This window comes from Carcharodon carcharias, chromosome 2 (genome assembly GCF_017639515.1).
Source record: "Carcharodon carcharias isolate sCarCar2 chromosome 2, sCarCar2.pri, whole genome shotgun sequence".
In the NCBI taxonomy this organism is placed as follows: domain Eukaryota; kingdom Metazoa; phylum Chordata; class Chondrichthyes; order Lamniformes; family Lamnidae; genus Carcharodon; species Carcharodon carcharias.
This window is the reverse complement of record NC_054468.1, coordinates 87,414,362-87,434,267: the sequence shown is the minus strand read 5'-3', so window position 1 is coordinate 87,434,267 and position 19,906 is coordinate 87,414,362. Positions and strand designations below refer to the sequence as shown.

The window sequence follows — 19,906 nt, the reverse complement described above, 5'->3', positions numbered from 1 at the left end:
ACAAAATCTCATCTGACACTTTAGTGGAGTATGAGGGACTGCTACATTGTCAGAGGAGCCATCTCACATGAGATATTAAACTAAGGCCTCCTTGTCTTTTCAAGTAGATGTGAAAGATTCCGTGGCAGTATTCGACGAAGAGTAAGGAAATTCTCCCTGGCATCTTACCAATATTCACCCCTCAACTGATAGCTACAAACAGATTATCTGATCATTCAATTTCAAATTAGACACAGGAGTCAGAGTGCTGGTCCTGCCGGATGGGGAACCGCGGCTAGTGAAACAATGTCTGAAGCCACCTACAACACAATTATATGGATCATGAGGCATCAAGCTCCAGGCCAAAGGTAAGTTGCAAGCAAAGCTCCAACATCAAAAACAAACAAACAAATACGGGACACATTATATGTGCTGCATATTGAAGAATTTCCTCTCCTGAGCAGGAAAGCCTGTGTCAACCTCAACCTCATCCAAAAGATCAACAAGATTGATCAGCAAAGATCTGGCTCCAATTTTAAAAAGGATTTTCCAAACTTTTTCACTGGGCTGGGTCGACAGAGGACTGCATACAGCGTAATACTGAGAAACAATGTCAAATCCATGTGCTTGCTTGCACCATGGAAAACACTACACCCGCTTATGAAGCAAGTACAATAGCAACTTGATGAGATGACCAAGAATGAGCATCATCACCCCACTGCTGTCATTCAGCTGACAGAATGGTGTTCTGGGATGGTCCCAGTTCCGAAGCCAAATGGGTCCATTCGCATCGACTTGACATAACTCAACAAGGCAGTGGCAAGGGAAATCCACCCAATGTCCTCAGTAAATGACAGCTTGACCAAACTCTCCAAGAGCACAGTGTTCTTGGAACTTGATGCAACAATGGCTTCTGACAGGTTCAGTTAGACGAGAAATTTAAGGTACTGACAACTTTTATCGCCCCATTTGGCAGACACTACTTCAATCATTTGTCCTTCAGTATTACCTCAGCACCCGAGAATTTTCAGCACGCCATGTTGGCCCTCTTACAAGGCCTGAAGGGAGCCATCTGCCATATGGATGATGTCCTTGTCCACGGTATGACTGTCGAGGAACAGGACAGTACACTCATGGCTGTCTTGAAACACATGCAGGAAGCAGGATTGACGCTGAATGATAAGTGTGAGTTCTCTAAGACCCCCGTTTTGTTGTTAGGTCATATTGTGAGCAGCAAAGGCATCATGGCGGACCCACACAAAACAAAGGCAATTAGTGAGTTTCCAATTCCGTCATCCATTCCTGACCTCCGAAGATTCCTAGACACAGTGAACCAGTTGGTGAAATTTCTGACTAAACTGCGCTGGTCACAGATCCTCTGCGACACCCTCACAAAAGGGTCCCAAATGTGGTGTTGGGATGTACACCAAGAGCAAGCATTCCATTAGATCAAAGATATGCTGCTCTCACCAGATATCCTGGATCACCACAACCCATCCCTACCATCTACAATCATAATGGATACGTCATCAACAGGACGAGGAGCAGTTCTGTTCCAGGAGCTGCTGAATGGATGTCACTGACCTGTATATTACACATCTAGGGGACTGTCAGACACAGAGATGCAGTATGCAATTATTGAAAAATAGGCCCTCGCAGTAACATGGGCTTGTGAGAAGTTCTCTGACTATATTTCTGGGCTAAAAGTGACCATCGAGACAGATCGCAAACCTCTGGTCTCACGATTGAATGAGAAAGAAATCGCCAGAAAACCCCTCAGAATTCAGAAATTCCACTTGTGTCTCATGCACTTTGCATACGAGGCAGTATATGTCCAGGGGAAGCATCAAAAAACTGTGGAAACACCGTTCAGAGCCACAGTCGCCCGTCCTGCGACACACTTTGTCAATCTGGTTGACTATATCCACAGTTTGTGCCAATACAACTGCCGGCGAGTTCTAAAAAGCTTCAACAGACGCAGAGGGAGAAGATGCGAGATGAAGAGTGCATCCACATCTGTGAGTACTGCATACAAGGTTGGCCACTGCAGTGTCCAGGTGGCAGTGTTATGAAAATTTACTTTGAACAGCAGAAACTCTTCACTGTTATTGGTGATCTGCTAGTGTATGATGAGCTGTTGGTCCTTCCTGTCTCATTCCTGCCGGAGATTCTGCAATGAATCCACCAATGCCACTTGGGCATCACAGTGCAGAGCACAAGCCCAGTGTGCAGTGTGGTGGCTGGGAATATTGAGAGCAATTGAAGAGATGATTTTACACTGCCAGGTGTGCGCGAACCAGTCCAGAGGGCGTCGCTTATCCTCACACAGTTCCCTACCAGAGCATGGGAATGTTTGGGAATGGATCTATTTGTATACAGCGACAGGCCCTTCCTCTTCATTTTTGACTACTTTTCTCAGTGAATCGAAGTGAAGTGGTTACACACAAGGACCACAGAGTCTGTCATTAGATCATTGAAAGAGATGTTTGCAATCCATGGCAAGTGGTGTCTAACCACAGCCTGCAATTTGCTAATGAATACTGCAGTCACTTTGCCAGCAATTACGGATTTCAACACCTCCCTAGCTCCCTAAGCTACCCACAATCTAACCTGAGGCAGAAAGGGTCACCCGCAGTATGAACACCCTCTTGAAGAAAAATGATGACTTTCCAGTGGCATTTTTGACATGTTGATCCACCCCACTGCAATGGGGATCAGCCTCACCAGAGCTCCAATTTCCCGTGCTGCTGAAGAAATGAATCCGGGGGTTGGTCATCAGGGACTATCAGAAGGTTCAGGACCGAGGTCAGTCCTATAGACAGTGACAAGCTTCCACGTACAAAAAGTGGTACCATACTAGAAACCTGCCCAGGCTAAACAGAGGTGACACGGTGTGGATCAGGGACCTTGACAGAGAAGGCGTCATTGTCCTGAGGGATGAAGATCAACGATGGTCTTTCTTGAAACACACCCCAGAAGGCACAATCAGATGGAACAGAAGTCTTCTCCTCATTCCTCGTGGTGAACCTCCTTTCACACATTTGAGCAAATCAGATTTAGACACCCAAATGATTGAAGCACCAAGTCCTACAATTTCAACTCTGCAAAGGCTGTGGGCCCTGAGAATATTCCAGCAATAGTACTGAAGACTTTTGCTCCAGAACTTGTCACACCCCTAGCCAAGCTCTTCCAGTTCAGCTACAACACTGGCATCTACCCGGCTATGTGGAAAATTGCCCAGGTATTTCCTGTACACAAAAAGCAGGACAAATCCAACCAGGCCAATTACCACCCCATCCCATCAGTCTACTCTCAATCATCAGTAAAGTAATGGAAGTGGTTATCAACAGTGCTATCAAGCAGCACTTGCTTAGAAATAACCTGCTCACTGGCGCTCAGTTTGGGTTCCGCCAAGGCCACTCAGCTCCTGACCTCATTACAGCCTTGGTTCAAACATGGACAAAGGAGCTGAACTCCCGAGGTGAGAGTGACTGCCCTTGACATCAAGGCAGCATTTGACTGAGTGTGGCATCAAGGAGCCCTAGCAAAACTGGAGTCAATGGGATCAGGGGGAAAACTCTCCACCGGTTGGAGTTATACCTAGCACAAAGGAAGATAGTTGTGGTTGTCGCAGGTCATGCATCTCAGCTCCAGGACATTGCTGCAGGAGTTCCTCAGGATAGTGCACTCAGCCCAATCATCTTCAGCTGCTTCATCAATGACCTTCCTTCCATCATAAGGTCAGAAGAGGGGGGATGTTCACTGATGATTCCACAATGTTCAGCACCATTTGCAACTCTTCAGGTACTGAAGTAATCCATGTCCAAATGCAGCAAGATCTGGACAATACCCAGACCTGGGCTGACAAGTGCCAAGTAATATTCATGCCACACAAATGTCAGGCAATGACCGTCTCCAATAAGACAGAATCAAACCAGCGTACCTTGATCCAAAAACAAAAGATGCTGTTAAAACTCAGCAGGTCTAATAGCCTCTGTGGAGTGAAAGACAGAGTTAATGTTTCGAGTCCGTATGACTCTTCATCAGAGTTAAAGAATCATTGGGATTTGAAACGTTAACTCTGTCTTTCTCTCCACAGATGTTGTTAGACCTGTTTTTCCAGCATTTTTTGTTTTTGTTTCAGATTTCCTGCATCTGCATTATTTTGCCTTCATCATCTCTTGATGTTCAATGGCATTACTATCACGGACTCCCCATTATCAACATCCTGGGGGTTACCATTGACCAGAAACTGAACTGGACTGCCATATAAATACTGTGGCTACAAGGGCAGGTCAGAGGCTAGGAATCCTGCGATGAGTAACTCACCTCCTGACTGCCCAAAGCCTGTCCACCATCTACAAAGCACAAGCCTGGATGAGTACAGCTCCCACAACACTCAAGAAGCTGAACACCGTCCAGAACAGAGCAGTCCGCTTGATCGGCAACACATCCACAAACATTCAATCCCTCCACTGCTGACGCACAGTAGCAGCAGTGTGTACCATCTACAAGATGCCCTGCAGGAATTCACCAAGGCTCCTTCGACAGCACCTTCCAAGTCCACGACCACTACCATCTAGAAGGACAAGGGCAGTAGATAGATGGGAACATCACCAACTGGAAGTTCCCCCCAAGTCTCTCACCATCCTGACTTGGAAACATATCGCCGTTCCTTCACTGTCGTTGGATCAAAATCCTGGAATTCCCTTCCTAACAGTACTGTGGATATACCTCCACCACATGGACTGCAGCAGTTCAAGAAGGTAGCTCACCACCACCTTCTCAAGGGCAACTAGGGATGGGCAATAAATTCTGGCCCAGCCAGTGAAACCCACAACCCATGAATGAATTTTAAAAAATACCCCAGACCAACAAAGACAGCCAAAGCAGTTTAGAATAGAACCCCTCCAAACTTGAAAAGAATGAGTTCTGGAAGAGCCGTAAACTGTAAAGCCTCCAGACCTTCTGAATCTGTAAAGTTGGAGACTTGGAGGGGGGGGGGAGAAGAGATAACATGTAAATATTATTGGAAACACTTTTGGGTAAAGACTTGGGGGAGGTGTAGTATTAAGGTGCTTGCGACTGTAAGGACCGCCCACATTATGATGTAGGGAGTCACATGGGAGTATTATGGCCGGTTCAACGGCAAGGTCCATGATTTGTTATGATCCCCGATGAGATGCCCCAAATTGTTAACTTCCTGAATGGGGCCTCAATTTTGCTATGCTCCTGGTTAGTTGCAACAAGCTTAATTTAAAAAGAATCCCTTCCCTCGTGGATACCTTTTCCCCGTCCAAATGTATTTATATTTTAGAAGGAGCCAATTTAACCATGATTTCTTGAACCAAAGAAGGGATAAGTTTATTAGTCGCTAATAAACCCAACAAAAAGATTAATAAAAATGTAACACACGTACACACAGATCAGAAATGAGAAGTTAAGTCCAAACATATAAGTTTAAAAAAGATATACCAATCAGTCTTTGGTTTGTCTGTGATGAATAGATGGCGAACTGTTGCGGCTGTTAAGTTGGGTAATTCTGGTAGAACTGACTTTGGCTGTTGAGCAGTTGGTTTGGAGATTCTTGGTTCCGCAGGTAAGCTGAAAGGAGCTGTCCTATTTCTTTTTGACTGACTTGTGACTTGCCTCCAGCAACAGAGAGAGACGGGAGGCTTTTACCTGCAAGCTGTAGGGATGCCTAGTTGCTATTCTTCTTCTGGGACCCTCACAGCACAAACAAGCACACCAGAACTAGAACACACAGATCAGGTTTGCAGATAGCTTTTTAATCTCTTTTCTTGTGTATTCCTGGAAGGGAAAAAGATGTCTTTTGCCCAGAATCTGCTTTCTTTCAACTCATACCATTTCCACATTCTGAGGTATAACTCAACAGGTGATGGTTTCTGAGATGTGGTAATCAGTCTCCATTGTTTCCGCAACCACAGGAGATTAAAGTTCAATCTTTTGCATTATATTTCTTCCTTTCAAGTGTCTCTATCTGAAGTAGGCCTTGACCCCTTTTTAAGTTTGACATTCCATGTTCTCTTTGGACTAGTTGGTTCAGCATAATCCACATAGGAATTTTCCAGAAAGTGTTTACATTCTCAGCCAGCTCTTGCTTGTTTGTATTTTTTAGAAAAAACACATGTCTTCCTTTAAAAAGTTCAATATACCCGTAAGTAACTTGGGGCAGTGACCCGCTGTCATGCCAGGAGTAATAGAGTGCAGTGATAAGTCAGCATGAAGATAGCACCGAGTCAGAACTGTATATAGTTATTTGTTATTAATAAACAGTTATTGTTCAAACAGACAAGCCTCTAAACCTCTTCATGAGACAACATACAACCTTACAACAGTTACCTGCACCCTCTGTTCCTATTTATTGAGTTTATCTGTAAATTTAACAAGGGTGAAAATGGGTTCTATACTTAGGCCATTTTTGCAGATAAGAAGCGACAAGAACCAACTCTAAACATGTTCTTTGTAGCATGCTCATTAATGTTTTTGCATTAATCCCTTCTTTGTTCAATTGTAATGCAATTGTTTAAAATAAATGGGTTAATGATTGTACTTGGATAGCATTGACAGATGTTTAACTCAACATGTCAACACACAGACCTAATAAAACACTGGGGCATTCAAACCCTGGCCCCTGTGGTCATTCATTCAGCAGTTTTCCCACTTATACTGTACAGCCTTGAATTTCCTTGGAGCCACTCCTATTTTGCACTTCCTACCAAGTTCCAGTGATGGATGGAGCTCCCAGGAAATTCTTGGCCCATGCTGCATGTTTTATTTCTCTCAACTCCCACAGCTTATCACAAACTGTTTTTTTTTTGTTGTTGTTGTTTTATTGGATTACTTTAGTGTGCAACCTTCTGAGACCGCATTAGTTACTGTGCTGTACTTCTAAGTAATTAAACACTTAGAGCAGAACTGACCCGAACGGGAGTGAAATAGTGTGTGATGATGTTGGGCAAGTGTCCCACGTCATCGCGCACTCTTGAAATATTTCACTTGGCGGGTGCGTGCAAGAGGTGGCAGCATGCCCGCTGACAATTAAGAAGCCTATTAAGGCCCTTAATCAATTAATTAAGTTGAATTTTTCACTGCCCATCCAACCATTCGGTTGGCGGGTAGGCGAATAGGCCAGGTGGCCTTTGCATTGTTAACAAAACCTCATCAACGGGTAGGACGAGGTTTCGGAGAGCAAATAAAAAAAATTAAAATTTTTAAAATTCATTTTTCACTTGTCCCTTTTCATGTGAGAGTCACACGCGGGACATGATGACCTTATTTTTGAATTCTTTATTTTTCTGGTTAAAAATCTTCAGCTCCTTGAGGCAGCTCCGTGCCTTCAGGGAGCTTTCACTGAGCGCTCCTCTGCGAATGCACACACTTCAGCGCTCGCGCTCCTCCTGCCCCCACTCCGGCAGCGCTGAGGTTATCAGCGCACGTTTCACGCTGGCTGGCTTTTGATTGGTCAGCCAGCGTGAGGTCACGGTCGGGGCCCGATCCTGGGTGGCAGACTGTTATACGGCCACTCCTGGACCTGCCTGCCCACCCGACGAGGGGAAGATCCTCCCCTTAGAGTCTGAGAGATGCAGTAAAGCACTAAATAAATGCATGATCACTGGCTCTCCCCAACCTTTCTAATTGAAATAATTTCTCAGCATGCACCCTTGTTTTTTTCATGAGTGGAAGTTCCATCATCCATTTTAATTGCAGACAAAGAAGTCTACTAAATAATTAATCTGTTTATCCTAAAATATACCTGCACAATGGACGTAGCCCTTTCACCTCACATCTAGCACTATGTACCTGATATTTTCACTACAGCCTTCACCTGTCACCTGCTGTCCTGCAGTATGGCCCTTTGTTTTTGGTCTCGATATCTCAGGTTCAAACGGAATAAACCTTTTCCATACAGAGGGGAACTTTTCACTTCAACAGCTTTACCTCATAATCAGCCCCTTTCACAAACCTTGACACAAAAGCCCATTGGAGTGGAAATTGAACTTAGAGCAGAATCCTGTTGATGCCTACATGCCTGTCACATCATCAAAGAACACCAGGAGGTTCATGGTACAAAGAAAGGTCCTGGCACTGTGCCAGAACTGTGTAAGTACCCTGTTGTGAGTTGAGCAATTGTCTATTATTTCGAAGATGTGACGTATAACAAGCATCTGAACCAAGAAAATTACCATTTGCAAGTCGTTGCTAATAAAAAGCTGTAAATGCCAGAGGGAAATACAATGTTCTTTCTGTCTGTGTTAGCTGGCTCCTACTGGATAAGGAATAGCATCATACAATGGCAACCAGGCAACGAGTAAATCATTACCACACACTGATAAAAACAAAGTGGAGCAACAGAGCCAGTGTCAGCTCAGACACTCAGTGTGTGATCTGAATTCTGAAATCCAATTATTTCATGGCAAGTGTCTTTGGTTAAAAAAAGAACAGATTTAGCTGCAATTAATAGAGTAGATTTTTGTGAATTACAACTTTGAGCATTAATTCACTGTTTGTTACTTGGTATCTAACTTTTATACAAAATGATCTCTGCCTCAGCTAAGAACAGATCTCTTTTGAAAATGTACAGGGAATCAGCACTCAGTGGATTAGCTGGTAATTTATTCCAAAGATTTACCAATCTCTGGGAAAGGAACCATCCAACAGCTAACTAATTCTACCCTGGCATAATTTATAAGCGTGATCACTGGCTCTCCCCAACCTTTCTAATTGAAATAATTCTCAGTATGCACCCTTGTTTTTTTTTCATTTGTATATGAGAAGTGGTTGTCACTGGCTAAGGCCAGCATTATTCCCCTCCCTAATTTCCCTTGAGAAAGGTGGTGTTGAGCTACCTTCATGAACCACAGCCCATATGGTGCAGGAACATCCACAGTGCTGTTAGGGGGGTAGTTCCAGAATTTTGACCCAGTGACCGTGAATGAATGGTGACATTTCCAAGTCAGTATAAAGAGTTAATGTTTATGTTAATTAGACAATGATGTTAATGATGTAAGCATGACATCAGGGTCAGACGACCAAGAGGCTCAAAGAGAACAAGACACAGAACAGAGAATAATGCACTTACCATGAGGCCTTGAGTGTAAATAGTTCTAAACAAATAGCTTCAAGAAAAACTAAATGCTGGCTATCTTCAAGTCACTCCTAGAGTAAATGAATCCTCATCAAGCCAGAGTGGTGTGTGACTTGGAGGGGAACTTGCGGTTGGTGATGTTCCCATGCACCTGCTGCCCTTGTTCTTCTAGGTGGCAGAGTTCGCAGGTTTGGAAGGTGCTGTGGAAGGAGCCTTGCTGAGTTGCTGCAGTGCATCCTTGTAAATGGTGCACACTGTTGCCACTGTGCCCTGGTGGTAGGAGTGGACGTTTAAGATGGGGATAGAGTGCCAAATATGTGAGCTGCTTTGTCTTGGATGGCATCAAGTTCCTTGGGTGTTGTTGAAGCTTCACTCATCCAGGTAAGTGGAGGGTATTCCACCACACACCGGACTTGTGCCTTATAGATGGTGAACAGGCTTTAGGATGTCAGGAGGTGAGTTACTCACCACAGAATTCCCAACCCCTCACCTGGCCTTGCAAACACAGTATTTATATGGTTGGCCCAGTTAAGTTTCTGGTTGGTGGTAACCCCCAGAATGTTGATAGTGGGGGATTCAGTGATGGTAATGCCATTGAATGTCAAAGGGAGATTGTTAGATTCTCTCTTGTTGGAGATGGTCATTGCCTGACACTTGTGTGGCACGAATGTTACTTGTCATTTATCAGCCCAAGTCTGAATATTGCCCAGGCCTTGCTGCATGTGGACATGGACCGCTTTAGTATCTGAGGCATTGCGAATGGTGCTGAACATTGTGCAATCATCAGCGAACATCCCCACTCCTGACCTTATGATGGATGGAAGGTCATTGATGATACTACAGAAAATCAATAGTGCAGCAAGCTCAGAGGGAGGATAGAAAGTGCAGGGGCAAAATTAAAAAGGAAATTGGGAAAGCAAAGAGTGGTTATGAAAAAATATTACTCAGTAAAATCAAGGAAAACCGAAATATGTTTTATAAATACATAAAGAGCAAGAGGATAACTAAAGAAAGAGTAGGGCCAATTAAAGACCAAAAAGATAACCTGTGTGTGGAGGCGGAAGATGTGGGTATGGTTCTTAATGAATTCTTTGCATTTGTTTTCAAAAATGAGGTCACAATACAGATGTTCTAATTAGGGAGGAGTGAAAAATATTGGAATAAACATAGTGAGAGAAACAGGCAGCTCTAAAAAGTCGTGAACATTTTAATACTTCCAAGTTTGTGGAGCTAGGATGAATAGAAATGATTCTCCCATCTCCACAAAAATACCGCTGGGCTACCGCTGCCATAGGTTTGACCACTACCTCCCCACCCTCGCGAAACTTCACTTCCTTCTTCAGCCCACCCCAAAGACCTGCCTTGAGGCTGGAGATGGCTGGAATTCCTAAGGCTCCGAGCAGGGAAGTACATTGGGATCCCCTACTGCTATCAGCAGCCTCACCTGCTCAATTCAAATGGGACCCGATGCCAAGCTTGGCTCGGGCCTTTCGCCAACCCTTTAAGAGCCGTGTTCATATCCTGCCACGCATTCTATGCTGAAAACTGGTGTGAGTCAATTCTGTTGCTTTGACTTCTGCTGAACAGATTATGACTGGAGAAGTAGTTGTATGCATTATGAATAACAAGTCATACATTTTTTTATTGCAATCAAGTGACATTCTTTAAACTGTAGGAATAGAATTTGTTAGTTGAAAGCTGCTATTCGCCTCCACTTACCATCTGGTTTTTCCAAGATCGCTCTGCTCCTCTAATTCTGGCCTCTTGAATAGCCCTCATTTTAATTGTTCCAGAATTGGCAGCTGTGCCTTCAGCTGCCTTAGCTCTAAACTCTGGAGTTTCCTCACTAAACCACTCCACCTCCCTCTCTCTCTCTTCCGGTCAAATATTCCTTAAAATCTATCTCCGGTCAACTTTTTGGTCACCTGTCCTAAAATCACCCTATCAGTGTCAAATTTTAACATTCCTCTGAAACACCTTGGGGTGTTTTACAACATAAAAGACACTGTATAAGTCCAAATTGTTGTCGATGTCAACCCAACATCATGTAACTGATTAAGTGATTCCACATTCTAGCATCGGACAACTTTATTGATGCTGAATCTTAAATTGTATAGTCTTCATTCTCTATCCAACACTTACAGAAAGACGAGGGAGAAAGGCTGAGTGAAATCTTTATTGATTCTATCCTTATTTGTATATACCATGTCACTAAAAGCAGTTCCTAGAATGCAAGAATTACATTAGTGGGGGTAGTAACAGATTCTAGAACACAGTGCTGTCATTCAAAGTACAGCAAAATTAAACTCTGAAACATCGATGGCACACAATCTGCTCTAAGTACACAGTATTCTTTTCAGGGAGGAAGCTAAGTCTGTTCAAGTAAAGAGATGGTATTGCCCCAGATATCCTGCAATACTTCAGGGTATCATTAAGGGGCACCTGCAGGTTCCCTCATAATGTTAGTGGACATTAGTGAGAGGAATTGCTGCCAAGTGGACGAAGAGGAAAGTTGGACACTGAGTGAGGGACTGTGTTATCATTTGCTAACTATTGGTTGAGGGGATACCCAGGACTCTCCTGTTGATATTTCCTGGTTAACATTGGACTTAAGTCTTTACTAATGTCACTTTTATGCCAATTTTTGCTTCTTTAACTTAGGATGCACAAAGTAGTTTGTTTTTGAGTGTTTCACCGCCGTGAGCAAAATGGCTGCTGAATTCTAGAAGGTCCCCCTTCTCCAAATGGTCACATGAACCATGGTCCACTGGTGCTTGCGTGCTGTCTCCCGGATCAGGATGGGCTCATTCTTCTCGGCAAGAAGCTCAAAGTGTGGAGAGAAGATTTGCTTCATCGTTTCAAAGCCTAGCACCTCCTTGCCGGAGTCATCCTTGTACCCACCCAACCACAGTGACTGTGTGAAGAGAAAAAAGAAAAATGAACTGAGAACGGCCAAAGATCTAGAGTTAATCAGCCAGTCAGACTATTATTTCCACCTGCTCCTGTTGTGTAATAGTCACATGTTCACATTTGGGGTGGTTCCTGGCATGTTACAAATATAAGAAATAGGAGCAGGAATAAGTTATAAGGCTCCTCAATCCCTCACCGCCATACAATAAAATCATGGCTGATCTGATCTTGGCCTCAACTCCACGTTCCAGCCTGTTCCCCATAACCCTTGACTTCAAGAATCTGGTTATCTTTGTCTTGATTATCTTCAATGACTCAGCCTCCACAGCTCTCTGGAGTGAAGAATGATCCCTCTGATAGTTTACACAATGGTGCTGTATAGGGAGCTGATACTTTAAAGTAAGCACTGTAACAGCATACCGAGGGTACAGCTAGTTTATATCGCTGCTTCTGTTTCGCTCTCTGGCCAGGTAAGTGCCCGGCTTAATGAGGCCAAAAACTGCTTACCCTTTCTGTGAGCCAACAGGAACAGATGGCTCAAGCTGCAATGTTTAAATGGGGAACTAATTATAATGACATTATAAATATAGCTTTGATCTAACTCTCTCAGTTGCTATTAGTGACATTACCATTGTACACCCTCGATCTAACTCGAGCTGTATCTTACATGTGGCTTGATGGCCTCCAACACATCTGTTAAGGACAGGGAAAAGGAGGAACCATTCAATATTTCATTACAGTGTGAGTAGATGTTCTGTTTAATTAAGGCAACCAGTTAAATAAGTATAGTTCTGACACTTTCCAAGACAGCTGATCATACAGAATTACTCTGTGTCCATAGGAAACCCTGTGACCTGAAGGTTTCAAACTGGAAGCTGATAATTTTACCTTGGGTGTGAATTCCTCAAGCCAGGCGTATGGTGATGTAATGACAAGAATTCCACTGGGGGCTACCAGCTCTGGGAGTCTGTGGAAGAATGCAAAGGGGTCAGGGAGGCGGCAGATCAGGTTCCCTGCCAGGACACAGCCAAAGGATCCCAGGTCTACAGGCAGATTGCAGGCATCACCCTGCCTGAAGAAGCACCGACTCCGATTCTACAAAAGGAAGTAAAAATACAAGGTGACCAGGCTGGAGTGTTGTGCCTTTGTGTTGAAGATCAGTGACATCACTGCTTGGAATGGAATTTGTTTCGGATCATTAGTATCAGCATGGAGTACATCAAAGAAAATTCCCTCTCCATTACATCCCCCACTGCCTAACCACGCACCCCATCCCCCCACAGAGACCAGGGACAACAACACGATGAAGCTGTCTCTACACTGTCTCATCATGCAGCCAGAGCTCTGAGTGAAGTACAAGGGTAAAGTTTTCTCCCCGTCTGAGCTGGATTCAAATCAAGTCCTACAGATGAGAGAGTGTGTTCTTAGCTCACTGTTTCTTGCTATCTGCAGTGTTTAATTGACAGCTCTGATCTCCACTTTTTGTACTAATGAACTAGGATCCTATTACTCACTTCACTCACAGACATTATTCTACAAGCAGATTTTGCCCCAATGACATCTATAAACTGAAATACACCTCAAATCTTAGCTGTGAGAATAAGGAAACAAATTGCTAATCTGAAATGATAAAGTTCTGGAGATGCAGCAGGACATGTTTGGCATGTAAACCAAGTTTTGTGCAAACCTTTTTGGACCTTTTGCAGGTTTCTGGTGTGAACATTGGTTTCATTGAATGCAAAGTTTGGCCGTCTCCCACATTTTATTGTTAGTATTTTTTTTCCCATGACCTTGAAATGTGTTGACCCAGCCCATTCATTCATATGCAGCATCATAGTCTGGGAGATCTGGATTTGAATCTTGGCCTCATCTGGCACTGGTGAGTTCCTCCAGCAGCCAAGTTACTGACCTTGGCCTTGACTGTCAGACATTGGCACCAAATGGAGTCAACGTGGGTTCCAGGCAGCAAGGAAAGTAAAATTGCCACAGGTCTGATCCTGCCATGGAGCTTTGAGAGAGATTGTTGACCACCTGATGGCCCTCGCCAATCCAACAAGGAAAAAATTGGGAATTGGACACACAACAAAAGTGAATGGGGGTAATCCAGAATGGCAAATTGGCAAAGGGGCAGATTGGAAAGAGAGAGAGAGACAGAGAGAGAGCAGCATGATAAAAATAGAAATGTAATCGTAAAGGAATAACGGGAAAGCGGAGTAGAAAATGGGGGTAGAAACAAAGAAAACTAAGAACAAGAAAATTAATGGCTAAGTGTAGAATGGCAGGGCTGGGGAAATTCGTAAAACTTGGCTGAGTACTTACAATGTCCTTGGGTACCACAGCAGTGTGCTGGGTGCCCAGATCTCCTTCAGTCCAGACACAGTAAGGGAGCTGGCCTTTTTCTTTCAGTTGGTTGCAAGCACTCACAAATGAGAGGCTGAAGTCAATGCCCACCACCTCCTGAAATACCCTTGCCAGTTCAAACGAGGCTCTCCCCACAGCACAGCCGATGTCCAGGGCTCTACAGGGAACTCCACTCTACCAAAAGTGAATAGACAAGGTTACAAATGAAAGAAAGAAGAATCTTTACTCTTTACACCATCTTACAGTGGGTCATAGAGATGGGTTATGAATGGCGTGGTCATTTTTGTAAAGACAGACTTTCATTTACATAGCACCTTTCACAACATCAGAATGTCCAAACACCCCAGTGAAGTACTTTCGAAGTGTAGATTCTCTTGTAACAGCAGCCAATTTTGTACGCAGCAAGCTCCCACAAACAGCTGTGGAATAATGACCAGATAATCTGTTTTAGTGAAGTTGATTGAGGGATAAATATTAGCCAAGACACTTGGGGGAGAACTTCCTTACACTTCTTTGAAATGGGATCGTTTATGTCCACCCCAAGAGGACAGACAGGATCTTGGTTTAGAATCCCATCCAAAGAGAGCACCTTTGACTCTCCTTTCGTACTGCACTGGAGTGTCAGCCTCGATTACATGCTCAAGTATCTGTGATATGGGACTTGTATCCCAGGAACTTCTGATCAAGAAGCAGGCATACTATCACTGAGCCAAGGCTTTGGAGCAAGAACCTCAAGCAGCAGCAGGCAGAACATGCATAATCCATGACTAATCAATGGAAGAGACTGAGGGAGAGAATCAGGAGGGTTTACAATATATGGAGGAGATTAAGCAATTTCTAACTGGCTGCTAACCCCCAGAGATCAGATTTCTGCCAATCACTCCATGCTATCAGTTACTATTCGATCTATTTTAGATTCATTTCCTGATGGCGTAAGATTTCTTCTAGGGACATGATCTGCACTCAGCTGGCTGGAGGTTAACAGTTGTGATCCATTGCTGCAAGTGTATTGACAGTGTTAATGACAATGAAACACACAGCAGGACACACTGAGAAAAGGTGGGTTAATGTTTTGCAGTGTAAAGTGTTATTTGATCTAGCAAGGTTACACCTTCAGTCCAAATATATACTTTGCGCCGGCGACACAATCATTTGAAGATCCAAGGGTTTAGCAGCGACAGAAAATAAGTCCACTTATATTCGACACTTGACTAATATCGTAAGCTCCCTCCCCCATCCCCACCCCCTTTCTGTTTCCCCCTTCCCTTTTTTTTTCCAATAAATTATAAAGATTTTCCTTTTCCCACCTATTTCCATTATATATAAAAAAAAACCCCACTAGAGCTATACCTTGAGTGCCCTACCATCCATTCTTAATTAGCACATTCGTTTAGATAATATCACCAACTTTAATTTTAACACCTATGTGTTCTATTGTACTATTGTCGTTGACATCTTTTGATGATCTGCTTCTATCACTGCTTGTTTGTCCCTACAACCACACCCCCCCCCCCCCACCTCTTTGTCTCTCTATCTCTCCGCCCCCCACACACACACCTTAAACCAGCTTATATTTCAACTCTTTCTTGGACTCGAACGCAAGTTCTGTCGAAGAGTCATGAGGACTCGAAACGTCAACTCTTTTCTTCTCCGCCGATGCTGCCAGACCTGCTGAGTTTTTCCAGGTAATTCTGTTTTTGTTTTGGATTTCCAGCATCCGCAGTTTTTTTGTTTTTATAAAAATAATTCTTCTCTTCCCAGTGCACTATAGTGCTATGCAGCTGCCACCCATTGCACTGTGCCATCCATCACACTGCATCATGTGTGTAAACATGCTATCACATACATGCCATGGATCATACAAATAACATGGCAACGTAGAAGTTTATAACACACAAGTTGGCCATGCAGCCCATTGGACCTGTGCCAGCTCTTTGATAGAGCAATCAAACCCCAAGCTAACCCCAATGTCCCAAATTTACCTACAGCCTCCGTGAGCTCCTCTTGTTGGGGTGCTGGCTATAGCCCCAGCAATAGCCACAGCTCGAACCTGGCGCTGTTGGGACTACAGACCCACCGACTATTCGACTGCAGCTCCCTTAGGTGGGACTTCCTCCCCAGATCGGGGTGGAAATCTTGTCCTTAGTCAATTAATGCCCCTGCCAAATGTTAAATGTCTTAGGGGCAGCCAGTATCAGCAGGGATATGTTCCCCGCCGACTCTTCATGTGGCTGGCTGGGACACTCCCGATCTGAAATATCTTGCCCAAAATGTTGCTGGCCCTTTTCATGTCTTTAATTTGCTGCTCCCACTTTCAAGGTTTAACATGATTAAGTCCCTAGATCACTTCCCAAGTGTACATAACATTCAGCAGCTTTCCATTGAAAGTAAATTTCAATTCCTTGTCTTTCCTCTCATGCATTTTTAACAAATCAATATTTCCAATGTAATGCCAATTAATGTGAGTGCTGGGGAGTGAAACGCTTTTGCCAGTTTTCTCAGCAATATAAACATCAACAGGCCTAAGTTAGATATGACTCAGGTAGTTCTTGAACAAAGTTTCCTCTACCTTGTGTGCCTTAACCCTACTCAGAAAAATATTCACTTTTTGTATCCGTGCTGCAATTAAATATCCCAGTCTTTGTGGACTAGTAATCCAGAATACATGGCCAGGGTTTTACAACCCCTCCACCTGGCAGGATATTACGGTCATGCCAAACTGAATGGAGACTGAAATGGCTCGCTGCATCCACCAGGCGGAGACACGCTGCAGCGGGGCCATAAAATCCTGGCCCATGAATTTGAATCCCACCCTGGGATTTCAAATTTGAATCACAGTCTGACCCACTGACCCACCACCCATACCAGATTGTGAAAGGACAGTGTCTGACCCACTGTCCCACCCAGTCCCAGAGTGTGAAAGGCCAGTGTCTGACCCATTGACCCACCCAGTCCCAGAGTGTGAAAGGCCAGTGTCTGACCCATTGACCCACCCAGTCCCAGAGTGTGAAAGGACAGTGTCTGACCCACTGTCCCACCCAGTCCCAGAGTGTGAAAGGCCAGTGTCTGACCCATTGACCCACCCAGTCCCAGAGTGTGAAAGGCCAGTGTCTGACCCATTGACCCACCCAGTCCCAGAGTGTGAAAGGCCAGTGTCTGACCCATTGACCCACCCAGTCCCAGAGTGTGAAAGGCCAGTGTCTGACCCATTGACCCACCCAGTCCCAGAGTGTGAAAGGCCAGTGTCTGACCCATTGACCCACCCAGTCCCAGAGTGTGAAAGGACAGTGTCTGACCCACTGACCCACCCAGTCCCAGAGAGTGAAAGGCCAGTGTCTGACCCACTGTCCCACCCAGTCCCAGAGAGTGAAAGGCCAGTGTCTGACCCACTGTCCCTCAAAGTGCCATACTTTCCTTTTTCTACCTCTTCTGATTTCGACCACGCCCTTGCAATTCTTTATAATAATTATTTGCAAGAGGATTTAAATGGAGGTTCAGCATGAGCTGTGTCTGTTACCTGTTGAGCAAAGTATTTTATGCATTCCTGAACACATCTCTGTGGAAAATTCTGGAGAGCGACTGGGTCGGTGATGTACAACGACAGTTCCTGAGGTGAGCCGAAGTGGAAGAGAAGGTACTCATTCAGAGCTTTCTGTGTTTCATACACGTTCTCCTTTGACTCTCTCTTTCCTCTTGAAGCCATAAGGCGTCTCCAGAAATGGTAGAAGGTGTAGCCGCTGGCAAGCAGGACTGCAGACCCGACCAGCATGGGCTTCCCGCCCCTCAAAGCATGGATCACAGGCATTGTGAGGCAAACCAGGGCCGCACGGCAGCAGATGGGAACTGGAGGAGCAACAGATATGAAAGGAGGAATGTTAATGAAAGCACTCAGTCTCCGTAACACAAGGTCACTGGAATTTAGGCTGAAACAGTGTTTTTTTCAGCAGAAGGCTTTCAATTCACAGCACCCTAGGCCTTTCCATGAATCCTTCAACCTGCACGGGTGAAGTGCCAGTTCTCAATGCTGCAACTGGCTAAAGTTTTCCCTGCTTACTGGTCTGGCATGACCTTTGTCCTCAAAGTGCTGTGCTCCAATTGGGCAAAAAACGCAGTGCCGAGCTGAAGTTGCAAGCAAGAGGGGGAGGAGTCAGCATCAGGGGAAAATTTGCAGCTTGAATCATTGCCACTCACTGGATTCTTTTTCTCAAGTTCTGCCTCCATCTTCAGGACAGTCTTAATCCTTTCACTTTGTATTCTGGTTGTAGTAGATCAATGCTGTGTTTATATAATCCTCTCCTCTGGGTTTGTTAGATGCCACCACTAAAGAAGTGTACCTAATTGTCATAACACAGACAGATCAGCTTTCCCTTCTACGACTCCACCTCCAGACAGTGGACACGTCTTCAGTTAAAGGGTGGATTTGCCGGTCCTGTCAGTGGCGGGCATCGTCAAATAACTTTTGGGCGCTCTTCAAATTTTCCTGTACTGTTCGCGACAATGCCCGCTGTTGGGGAGGCCGGAAAATCCCACCCTGAGTCTTATGCACTGCACTAAGCGTGCTCGTGTTCAATTTTACATCCTGGCACTAGCATGCTGTTGCACTCACAAACAGGCTTGTGCAGCCACCACAGGTAGCCAATCAGGAGAAACTGAGAGTCCGCCACTCTTTGTTTTCTGGGGTGAATAAAGTTACACTTACAGCCATCAACAGTGCAGACCCTACGTGATCCAGGTGTTAGGCACAGAAACTCTGAGTGAGGTAAATTTGCTCTCCACACTATTCCTCCTGTGTTACAGTTAAGCAGTCCATGAGCAAGTCATGGAGAATTCAGTGAGATTATATTGCGTGCAGGGAGTTAACTTGGACAAGATTGGAACATTTATACCAGGGTTAAGTTCAGTCAGGTGTAGAACTGGACTGGACACAGAGCAGTTGTCGAAATTCCGGGATAACGGTTGAGACCATTTGTACCCTTGGGAACACTAGGAGAAAAACCATGATGTGAAATAGAAAAAAAAGGCTCAATTCAGGAGAGTACAAGATAGAAAGGCTTTTTTTTTAAATACCCCCTCCCACCTGCTTTCTCCCCATCTCTCCTGAACCGTGTAACTCTGGTTATGTCAATTCCTCAGATCCTCGACCCCCTCCCCCACCCTCCCCATACTTCTCACCTCACTCCAGGCCCTTTATGTGTGAGCCTCATTTTCTTATGTGAGAGTTAGAAGGGCTTGCTGTCATTGTGAGGTTAATTACTGGGAAAGGATCCTTCAGCTTCCTCTCATAAGGAGGTGGTGGGGGAGGGTGGGGTTTGGGTGGGGAGTTGGAGGAATGGTGGGGGGGGGTGTGTGGGGGGGATGAGGGTTGGCATTAAGGCGGAGGATGGTGGGGGTGGGGCAGGAGTGGGGCGCTGTCCTCAGGATCGCTTCCTCAGAAGTGGATATTGCTACCAGCAGCTTCTAGGTAAACACAAGTCTGTGGGATTATGGATTTAAACTGTTATCTGATTGGCCTTTTTTAGCAGTAAGAACAGGAAGGGCCAACAATGA

At 44.7% G+C, this 19,906-nt stretch overlaps 2 protein-coding genes across 18 annotated transcripts in view; one reads left to right on the top strand and one right to left on the bottom strand.

Moving 5' to 3' along the window:
- The window catches only part of kif1aa (kinesin family member 1Aa), a 290,591-nt gene that overhangs the window by 58,177 nt on the left and 212,508 nt on the right, over window positions 1-19,906 (top strand). The window lies entirely within an intron of this gene.
- Window positions 11,247-18,413, bottom strand: LOC121270052 (probable S-adenosylmethionine-dependent methyltransferase CRG1). The gene is made up of 4 exons (XM_041175382.1): window positions 17,877-18,413; window positions 14,318-14,533; window positions 12,887-13,093; window positions 11,247-12,002 (listed from the first exon to the last, which is right to left on the bottom strand). Exons 1-4 carry the CDS (start codon window positions 18,162-18,164, stop codon window positions 11,811-11,813), a joined length of 903 nt encoding a protein of 300 aa, XP_041031316.1. The 5' UTR covers window positions 18,165-18,413; the 3' UTR covers window positions 11,247-11,810.